This window comes from Pimephales promelas, chromosome 2 (genome assembly GCF_988280905.1).
Source record: "Pimephales promelas chromosome 2, fPimPro1.hap1.1, whole genome shotgun sequence".
NCBI lineage: Eukaryota > Metazoa > Chordata > Actinopteri > Cypriniformes > Leuciscidae > Pimephales > Pimephales promelas.
This window is the reverse complement of record NC_142770.1, coordinates 44,952,581-44,963,700: the sequence shown is the minus strand read 5'-3', so window position 1 is coordinate 44,963,700 and position 11,120 is coordinate 44,952,581. Positions and strand designations below refer to the sequence as shown.

At 38.8% G+C, this 11,120-nt stretch overlaps 1 protein-coding gene and 1 long non-coding RNA gene across 2 annotated transcripts; one reads left to right on the top strand and one right to left on the bottom strand.

Annotated features, from left to right (window-relative positions):
- Positions 1–1,489: 1,489 nt before the first annotated feature.
- LOC148997603 (uncharacterized) lies at positions 1,490–2,206 on the top strand. Its single transcript, XR_016147436.1, has 2 exons — positions 1,490–1,818; positions 1,891–2,206. It is a non-coding gene; the product is annotated as an uncharacterized LOC148997603 (long non-coding RNA).
- A 4,894-nt stretch (positions 2,207–7,100) lies between these two features.
- On the bottom strand, positions 7,101–10,534 carry LOC120466996 (zinc finger MYM-type protein 1-like). The gene is made up of 5 exons (XM_089120161.1): positions 10,400–10,534; positions 10,060–10,183; positions 9,890–9,955; positions 9,543–9,614; positions 7,101–8,965 (listed from the first exon to the last, which is right to left on the bottom strand). The coding sequence occupies exon 5, from the start codon at positions 8,367–8,369 to the stop codon at positions 7,101–7,103; it is 1,269 nt and encodes a 422-aa protein (XP_088976287.1). The 5' UTR covers positions 8,370–8,965; positions 9,543–9,614; positions 9,890–9,955; positions 10,060–10,183; positions 10,400–10,534.
- Positions 10,535–11,120: the final 586 nt, after the last annotated feature.

Sequence of the window (11,120 nt, the reverse complement as noted above, 5' to 3'; positions counted from 1 at the left end):
GAAAAGAGGAGTCAAAAGATGTTCTGGAGCTGTTAAGACAGTGGGATAAAGTGGAAGCTCATGAAGGCGTCTTTTATAGAGTCATTGCAGATGCTAGAGGGGGCTGGGTAAAACAGCTTCTCTTGCCTCAAGTTTTAAAGCAGGAAGTCCTTGGTCAGCTGCATGACCATCAAGGTCATCAGGGGATTGACCGAACATTCAAGCTGGTACGTCAACGGTTTTACTGGCCTGGGATGTACCAGGATGTTCAGGAGTTCTGCAAACATTGTCTGCGATGTATTGTGTCGAAGGATGTTCAGCCTAAGGTAAAAACAGCGATGAACAGCATTCAAACATCTAAACCCTTGGAGGTTGTGGCATTGGATTTTACGTTGCTGGAACGTTCCCAGAGTGGAAAAGAAAATGTGCTTGTCATAACGGATGTATTTTCTAAATTCACAGTAGCCGTACCGACAGTTGATCAGAGGGCCATAACAGTTGCAAAAGTGCTGGTCAAGGAGTGGATTCATCGATATGGAGTCCCAGCCCGGATTCATTCTGACCAAGGACGGTGCTTTGAGGCTGAAGTCGTGCAGCAGTTGTGTCGTATGTATGGCATACAGAAGAGCAGGACAACAGCATTTCACCCCCAAGGCAATGGGCAGTGTGAACGTTTTAATAGAACTTTACATGATCTCCTCAGGGCCCTTCCTTCTGAAAAGAAAAAGAGATGGGATGAGTATTTGCATGAAGTGTTGTTTGCATATAATACTACTGAAAATGCTACGACTGGATTTTCCCCATTCTTTTTAATGTTTGGCAGGAGCCCAGATCTCCCAATTGACCATTATTTGAGGGGTGGTACAGTAGAAAAAAAAGAAGGCATGGTGGAGACCTGGGTGATTGAACATCAGCACAAACTGCAACAGGCTTATAGGCTGACACAGAGACGGTTGCAGAAATTGGCCAAGCAGAGACAAAGGAAACAAGGAGTGAGCAAAGATGCCAGTCTGAATCCAGGAGATTTGGTTTATCTGCGTAATCGCAGAGTTAGAGGAAGGAATAAAATTCAGGATGTTTGGGAGGATTTACCTCACTGTGTGCTGGAAAGAGTGGACCCAGATAAAGCGGTGTATAAGGTAGTTCCTGTGGATCAATCGCGTCTACCAAAGAATGTGCATCGGTCGGAGCTACGTCGTTGCGGACCTCTGCAGAAGGAGCCTGTACGGTCAAGAGAGTATCAAGGGATAGACTCCGGCACAAGCACGGCACCGTCTGAGTCTGAGGAGGATTGGGAAGAGCTTCGACTGGTGGTACAAGAAAACCTGTCTTCTGGAGTGGAAAGAGAAGTGAGTGCAGAGGAGGTGGTTTCCAGAGATGATGAGAAATCGATATTCACTAGCACAGACTCTACTGTTCGACGCTCCCAGAGGACCAGAGCAGGACAGCATAGTAATCCCTTTAGGGAGCCACGATCGGTGCAGGGTATGGAAGCTGCAGCAATCCACAGTGCTAAGTTGTGGCGTAAGACCCCCGTCTAGTGAAATTGGGGCAATTGAGACAGTTTTAGATCTTTTGCTGCAAGTGATGCATGAACTAAAAAGAATCAGGAGCAGTGGTTAATGTTGTTTTTTTGAATGTTGTTAAAAAATGCACATAATGAATCATCGGGACGATGATTTGACAAGTGAGGGGTGGATGTGGGATTGAGCTCTGGTTAACCGGGGTGGGGGGAGGAACTGCACATATTTAAGGGGGACAAACACGGACTTATTTAAGTGATGCACCAAACTCATGCAGGGAAGACGCCACACAAACACGGCGCTGAGAAAGAATTGGGTGAGTAGGATAGGATAGTGGGGGGTTTCGGGTGATAGTGTGCAGGTGTTTTAAGTGTGTGTGTGTTTATAGACGTCGAGCGCTCCCGGGAACCCCGGTAACCAGAGCGGCCGGAGCATGAAAGTATGGGTTTAAAGGTATGAAGTGTTTATTCATTTAAACGTGTATATTATTTTTTGTATTATGATATGTGAATTGATTTATTTTGGTGTGTTGTGAACAGATTGCCTCGGTTTTGATTTAATTTGTCCTATATTTTTTTGGATTGATTTGATTATGTAGAGTGGATTTATTTTGAGTTTTCTTTGGTTTTCTTCCTTTAAAGAAGTTATGTTGTTTGCTTTTCCTGAAGTGGATGGATTTTAAAACCTGATCTTAGAGTTTTTTTTTGATAATAAAAGAAGTATCTATGAAAATGTTCTAGTACGTTGTGGTCAGTCTAAGCACCCACGTAACATATATATTTTATAAATAATATTTTTTTAATAAATAATTTTCATAAACTTATACCTATATAACTTTTTTTTGGATTTACTTATTATTTTAATTAAGCTTTAGTTTACTTCAGCAATAATCTGCCATGGGTCTTCTTTAAAATGCAACTTAAGTCTGTGCTCCAAGCTTCACATTTTTATGACAGTTTTTTGACAGAGACATTTTTGTCAATCAATTATACGGACCTCAATATAATTGATGCACAAGGGTTAAAAATATTTAATTTACTTAACTAACATAATAATATTACACTGGAGAAAAATGCAAAGGAAAAGTAAAAAGTTTTAAAACTTTCTAGATTTGTTTTGGAAGAGTTTTGTTTTGACACAGAAGGAGGAGGAACCTCCTTCTGGAGGAGGAACTATAAATGTATAAAAGTATAATATAACCTTATAACATTTACATTAGGTTTTAGTCTTCACTCACCCACTATGCTTGTAAAACATTTTAGGCCATATATGCTTTTGAAAGAGTTGCAATGCAGAGCCCTGCTCATAGCATACATAGCTGTAGGCCCTATTCACCAATGGTTTTTACAAATGTTTAATTCTCCCTAACAGCCAGAGTTATATTATTTTATTAGTTTTAATTTTTATTTTAGTTAACTAAAGTGTTATTCACACCCAGTGCTACTTTAGTTGTACTAAAAAAAAGTTATAATTCAGTTTTGGTCTACAATCATCTCGCTAACTGTAGTTACTTTTATTTTGAAAGTGTTTCCGGTTACATTTGCTTCCAAAAAAGGAATGGACCACGTGACTTCCGTTTTTGGTTTATAAACGAAAAACGAATTGACAGAAGTTCAAAGACTCACTTCATTCTTTGTTCAAAAACGAATAACGATAAAATGATCCCCAAAAAACGAAAAATTGGTCCAAAAGGGCAGTTTTTAATTGGTTTTTCGTTTTTTGATTCTGACACCAAAAACGCTATTTGGTTTTTCTATTTGAAACAAAAAACAGTATTTTCATTTCATAATTACAAACGAATTACGGATTATCCAGAGATCCCCTCATCTTATGTGCTAAGGCTCATATTTGACAGCCCGCTTCAAATTTATTTTGCTCTTTCACTCTTTTGTGATTTTTTCTGTGTACCAATGGGTCATTTTCAACCTCAGTGAGCAATTTCCATCTATATGAGATAATAGGCCAGGAATTGAGAGTCACGCACCTATTATCAGCTTAAAATCACGTTCACTCCTGCAGCACATTTATAACCATCATTGCACACTGGTTTCTGGCAGAGGACTGCCCTTACGGAAAGAAAATATATTTTATTTTCCCAATATATGAATGATCATTTTATTAAGTGAAATAACAGTATGTTTGAAAATATAGTCTTAATATATTACAATATATTGAATGTTAAGACTCTCGGGACCTCAATAAAGATAATGAATTGGCTCTTTTCATATATTGAAAAATATGTGACAATATATTCAAAAATACACTTCATAATATATAGATTCATATGTGATCAGTACTGCATGTGTAATATATTGCATATATTTTTACACAAATAATAAACACACCTATAGATAAATATTTTATAATTTTAAACATTATATCCGTATTTACAAGCTAGACAACAACAGCACAAGCACACAGTAGAATAGAAAAAAGAATGAGACAAAGTGAATATACCTTCACCTGTGTTTAGTTAATTATCTTCATCCATTTCACCTGTCTCCTATTCATTATTGTCATCAGTACTCTGTATTTAGTTTCCCTCAGTTCATTCAGTCTTTGTCGGTTCTTGTAAATGTTTTGGTGTTGTTGCAAGTGTTCCTGCCCGTCTTCCTGCCAATCTGTACCTGTGAGAGTTTTCTGAAGTAAACTATATGAACTCATTGGAGCTTTTGACTTTGCCGTTCTTCACCCGCACCACAAGAGTTGAAAAGAGTTACCACAGATTTCTGGTTCCCAGCATGCTTTGCTTCTGACTGTTTTAGGAGAGCAAATGTTAAAATGAAGAGTTATTTGATGTGTTTTGCTCAATATTAATATACAGGAAGATCTGGTAGTGTTTAATGGTCTAGTATTTAGGAATATAAAAGGTTTTGTGGTATATTTCTGGAGTTTATGGGGTTACCACTGTGCTGAAGAGTTGAGCCTGTGGTTCGGTTGATGAGTTTTTGAGGTCAAAGTCTGTATCTATTAGTTTACTACATACATCTGTGAATTATGTTACACAGGTACAGGGCCGGCACTAGCCGTTTGGGTGCCCCCCACCCCACCCCACCCCACCCCAAGCAATAACAACAATTCAGAATTTCTTAATTTTGGTTCTCTTTACTTTACTTACAAAATAACTGCTGCAAATAAATAATTTTACATGAACAATGGCATCAAATATGAAAAGAAATAAATAATATAAAGGTTCAAAATTATAAATACAAAAAACCACCACAATTACTAAAAACACAGATTTTGAACTGAACAATGTAAACAGAAAGTTAAAAGTGCAAAAAAGGTTAAAGAGGAAATAAATAACAGTATAAGTATGAATTTTAAAGTGCACATTTTAAACTGCAAATAACCATACATAACTGCACAGTAGAATTTACTCAACAGAGGGACTAGATCTCTATAAAGAGACCATTCTGCTATTCTATAGAACTATATTAAACATTTTCACTACCATCAGTTGTCAGAGGCCCTACAGAGGCACACGCCTACATTTCCTTGCTGCAAAATCAGCTATCAGGTCATCGTATGACAGTTTCTGAGCCACGTCCCCATTGATGCTGATGACAGCCAGACCACTTAAACGTTCCTGCCCCACTGATGAACGCATGTACGTTTTGATGAGTTTGAGCTTTGAAAATCTTCGCTCAGCAGAGGCAACTGTGACAGGGAGAGTCAGTGCAATACGAAGAGCAATCCACAGATTGGGATATACCTCTTGAAGCCCATTGTTATGCAGAAATGTCAGCATTTCCAAGGCAGATGTCTGTGGTGAAAGCTGAGGAAGGTTGATGATTTCCTGCATCATCTCAGGTCCATCAACGTCAGCCAGTTCCTTATCTGTCATTGTCTCTTGGAATTCATTGCAGTGTCTCTTCAAGTCCTCCTTGGACATTCCGTTCACTTTACTGAAGTCAAGCAGAACTCCATATTTTTCTTTGACTTGATTCATGGTCTCAAACCTCTCCTGTAGTGACATTAAAGCAGAGTCCACGACACAATTGAAAAATGTGACTTCAAGCTTTTTAAGGGCATCATTGAGGGGCTCATCAGCAGCTTCGTATGCAAAGTGCCTTTTTGTGCTCCTGAGCCTTTTCTCCTTAAGCTCTGTTTCAGGGGCGATCTAGGGTCAGAGCTTTAGGGGTGCTGAGCACCCAGTGACCACACTGCCACCACCCACATTTTACACCCATATACGCTCCCTCTCTCTCTTCATTTTATTTATTTGTTTATTTGTAAGGGGGACAGTGTACACATTAATCATTATTAGAACAATGAAAATGTACCCGAGTTAGCTAAAAGAGCCAATTTTCATTGGTAGTTTATTAAAGATCTTAACAAATTTGTAAAACTATGTTGGGTGGACTCTGTTCCTCTAGGGGGGGGTTCAGGGGCATGCTCCCCCGCTAGAAAATTTTGTAAATTTTAAGGTTAAATGCATCAATCTCGTGCTCTTTGAGAGATCAAAATTAAGAGCTTCAACCCATGAACTGCTTGTTGAACAAAGAAAAAGCATTGATTTGTACCAGGACAATAAACAGGGCTCAAACATCTTTTTAATTATGAGTCTCAGTCTACATTACATTATCAATGGTGTTTTAGGATCCCAAACAATTATTATAATAATGTAAAAATGATTTATATAATTATTCCTATGATGTAAAATCCATATAGCCTATAAATGTACTATATAAGTGAAAATGAACATTTCAAAAGTATATTTTAGTCAACATTACACTATAGGAAAATTAAAATACTTTTGTCATATTTCTAAACTTGCAAGAAATAAACCCTTAAGCTTTTATTTAGGAGAAAATACCAGATATAACCATGCTTATCGCGTGAGCAAAGTGCACACTTTTCTTTAAATCACCCAGCAAAATTGGATGCCTATTAAAGTCTTGTGCTGTTGTATATAGGCACAAAGCCATATCATGGATTCGATTTTAGTTTGTTGGCAAAATATAACACTAGAGTAGAGCCCTTTATGTTAGGTTATACATTTTACATCTCATATGTGTTGGGAAAAGGGAGAAGAGAGAGTTCTGCAAAAGGTGGAATTGAACTCAGGTCGAGTGCTTTCAAGCACATCACTCACGCACTATACGACCTACGCCACTGTACTTACTCTGTGACGTGCATCTATTTACTAGAAAGACAGGCACTTAGTGCAAATATACGCTCCGTTATCGAAAATGCAAAAAAAAAAAAAACAACATTTTTTCTTCCCCTCGCTTGGGCGCATGGCGAACTTGCAATGTATAGATTTTTTCCGACCGGCCCGCTAGACTAAAACAGTCCGAAAATAAACACTTACCATGGTGATTCAGGATACTGACTCCAGTACTCACCGACATGCTTTCGGAATCGGAACAACTGAAAGGAAAGAAGTGTGAGACACAGCTCTGGAGCGTCTCAGTTGATTCACAAAACTATCTAACGGCCCGGATTCTCATAACTCTGCGTGTGTTTCGCGCTGGATGACGGCCGTGCTGAGCGGTGCAGGTATAAATAAGTAACATTAGAAGAAGAGAAAGATTTTCATTTTCATTTTAAAGCACAAACTACTGAGTATGTTTTGGACATTATTTAACCGTGTCAAAGGCGAACAAAATTTTTAGAATAACAACATTTCTTGCTCCAAGTTTTAGGGGTGCTGAGCTCCTTTTTAGGGGTGCTTCGCCCATGCTCTGTTTCTATATTCAGGGCCTCACAAAGTTCCTTGGCAGTTGACACAGCCTCATCAAACCCAGATTGTCTGTATTTGGAGAGGTTGATTTTGGTACTGTCAATGAGCCTGACAGCAACATCAAGCTGCATGGAACTGGATTGCAGTAGCTTGTTCACCTGGTTTGTAATGGTAAGTAGTTCACACCATACAACAGAGCAAATCACAAAACGAAATGAGGCTACTTCCTCAGCAAGAGCTTGAGCCTCCACTTTTGCCACTGGATCATTAACAGCCTCCCTTGCCTCCAGGAGAGCATCTCTCACTTCCTTTGTTTGATTTCGGACAGCTGTTACACTCTGAAGCCTACTCTCCCATCTAACGTCACTCCAAGATTTCAGAGTGAGTTTAACATGTTTTGTTAAAATGGACCATCGCTGGGTGGCACCGGAGAAGAAATTGAACAGCTTCTGCAAATACCCAAAGTAGCCAGTGGCATCTTGTGAGGACTTGGCAGCATCAGCTATGGCAAGGTTCATAGTGTGAGCTCCACAAGGGACAAACAATGCTCTTGGGTTCAACTGTAGCAGTCTTGTCTGAACACCTTGCTTCTTCCCTCTCATGTTGGCTCCATTGTCATAGGCCTGTCCTCGACAATTTTCAAAAGGAATGCCAAGCTCCTTCAATTTCTCAAGGACAACATTGGACAGGTTAAGGCCAGTAGTTTTCTGCACATCAATATATCCTAGAAAGTATTCTTTAATGTCTGGTTGCAGTTGGAAACAGACAATGCGCACTATGACTGACATCTGTTCCTTGTGACTCACATCTGGAGTGCAGTCAAGAATGACGGAGAAATATTTGGCCAAATGGATTTGTCTCACAATGGTGCGTAGTGTCTCTGAAGAGATGATCTGAATTAGTTCGTTTTGGATCTCATGGCTGAGGTAATGTGTGTGGGAACTCTCATCTTTTATTCTGGCCAAATGATTTTCCATTACGGGGTCATATGTTGCCATAAGCTCTACTTCCTTCAAGAAGTTGCCATTGTCTGGCTCATAAAGACGGTCAGAAGAGCCTCTAAAAGACAAATTTCTTGAGGCCAGTGAGAGAGTGATTGAGAGCAAGCGTTTGAAAATCTCTCGCCACCTTTTCCTTTCTGCCTCCAGTAGTGTCAACTCCTGCTGATCTATTGCCATGCCCTTCTTTAGCCGTGTGTCCAGTTCTTTCCACTTGACTTGAGCATGCACTGTGTGTGATCTTGGCTACACTCATGACCCCTCAAACTGGTGTTGATGTTAGACCAATCACTGTGGCCCTCAGCAGTCAGCTTTATGTCTTTTGTGCTAAAAAGCTTGCATGCAAAGCAGAACACAGCATTGTTCTGTGGAGTACCTACCCAGCTCCTGTGCACCTTTTCTCCATTAGGGAGAACTTTGAACTGGAGGCTAGTATGAAATGCTCTTCCATCCAGTCCCTTAGGGAAATTAAAATCAGAGCTGACTTAGGCCCTCTCCGCACAATTTCCACACGATCAGCATCTAAGATGTGAGCTGACCATAGAGCAGGATCAGTTGGAGGGGGCACATATGGCTCTGCAGTATCACTTGGCCCCTCAGTGACAGGACTCACTCTGCCTTGAGAAGCGGATGCAGTTGTGTGCCGACTTCTGTACCTGGGCTAGGTGCTGTTGCAGAGTCTGAGCTGGTTGGTGGCTGGTGTTCCTGGCTGCAACTGCTGGTTGAAGGTTGTTCCTCCTGGCCTTGAGTTGGTTGCATGTATTTCAGCATTGACCCTGCATTCAGAAATACAAGACAAAATATTGAGGGATTCTACTGAAATGCATTTTTGATTGAACCATCAATAACCATCATACAAAATTATTGCACACATTAGTCTTTTATATAGGCCTATGTGTCACTGGAACATTTAAAATTCAAAACTCTATTTTACTTTTAAAGGAGGTCTGATGAGGCACAATATAATAATTCTGTACATAATTTGTAGGGCTGGGAAGATATTAATCGCATCCAAAATAAAAGTTTGTGTCTACATGAGTGATATATTTATGTGTACTGCGTGTAATTATTTTGTGTGTGTGTGTGTGTCTGTATATATATATATATATATATATATATATATTACATTACAATTCTTACATGTTACAAGCTTATTAACCAAGAGCACAAACTCTTTATGTTGCACAAGAAGTTTATATTGTTTAAAAAGACATGAAAAAGTAATCTCTCAGAAATTTTCACATTTAACACAACGGTTTTTTTTTTAAATTCACTTTTATTCATTCAGAGGGACTTTATGAAGACAGTCACTGATACGGTTCCGATGTGTAAAAACATTTGAGGTAAACTTACCAATAATCCGCTGTGCATCTACATTTTCAAACTGATGTTCTGTAGTTGAGACTTCAGGTGTGCTTGCAGTTCCTAGAATAAGACAATTTTAATACAGTATCATGCATTCAAACAACAGAACAGATGCAAATCAACATGAAATGGGATTACTTGTAAGGAATGGAGGGGAACTCTTTTCAACTGTTCAGGAGCTCATATAAAAATGTTTTGTTTTTGTTTTTTACAAAATTACCTGTCTGTTAGTATAGTCAAAGAGACTAAAAAGTCAAAGATATGTAATAGAAATTCAGTATTTGGTTGAACACACTCGTACATTAAATCAACAAAAAAAAAAAACAATTGCTTACCGAGCTCAACTTCTTGAGAGTTACTTGCAGAGGCAATGGTTGAGGCCAACGGTCTTCTAGATCGGTCTAGAGTAAAGTAAACGGAAAATAATATTTGATTTACACAATGCTTAGTGAAAAATCAAAGGATCTAAAACATAGAAAAAAATAAAATAAAATAAAAAAAATACCTGTCTTTGGTTTGCGCCGCTCATAGACCAAAAATCCTTCCTGGTCTCTTTTTTTCCACTTAAGTTTTGGATCAATCTTCTTTGTTTTTCGTTTTTTAGGTGGTATGATGACTGCCTCCTCACTCTGTATTACTCAAACATAAGAGGTAGAACAATGAATTTGAAATATATACATTTTTAAGAGGTAGAACAATAACATGATTCAGAATATCATTTATGGAAGTTGCAAAAAATACAAACAGTGGTACCAAATTCCAATGATTAATTTTTCTTTTCACACATTAGTAAAATACTGCTTGATGCAGAATGCGTGCTACATACTTATTTTTATATAAAATACCTGTATCTCCTCCAAATCAGCCATTATTTCTTCAAGATCACGGTGTAATTCCTGCTCCATATTTCTTTCAATGATGTACAATAGGCCGTTCAGATGATTCTCTGAAAGTTATTTAATTGTTTGCACCTGAGGGCCATACAAAACAAAGTACACATAAAAACAAATTAAAATATGTGGGTAGTGGTTTGCATACAACTTCCTGAAAGGTTTAACGTCTATGGTTAAGGTGGGAAACATCAGTGATAAAATTTCTTTTCCTACCCAGGAAGGCAGTGCATAGATAAATGTTTTCAATGCTGGGTAATTGGGTGCCGGTGATTCGTTGGTGATATACCAACTAGCATTAATTAACTCACTTGTCTGCGTTATACTGCAAAAGGCAGAGAGATAGTGAGATTACAGATGATCGTCAAATATTTTAAAAGAAAGTTGGTACTTTTCTGTTATCCGGACCCCACGATGGCCTACCCCTAACCCCGCCCCTAAACCTACCCGTCACTGGGGTTAAGACCAATGAGGGATGACTATAGTTCTGAAATGGTATATGGTGGGGTCCGGATAACAGGAAAGTACCAAAGCATATTTTAGCAAGGGAACTGTAAACATTTTGCTATAGAAACTCCTGGCAAAAGTAGGCTAGTTGCTTGGGAAACGGAACCGAAACATCTAGTCTAACTACATAAACTGCATGTAGGGTGACCAACAGTCCTGTTTTCCGTCT

Coding starts and splice junctions, on each gene's coding strand:
- LOC120466996 (XM_089120161.1), bottom strand. CDS start 8,369: ATGGCAATAGATCAGCAGGAGTTGACACTACTGGAGGCAGAAAGGAAA.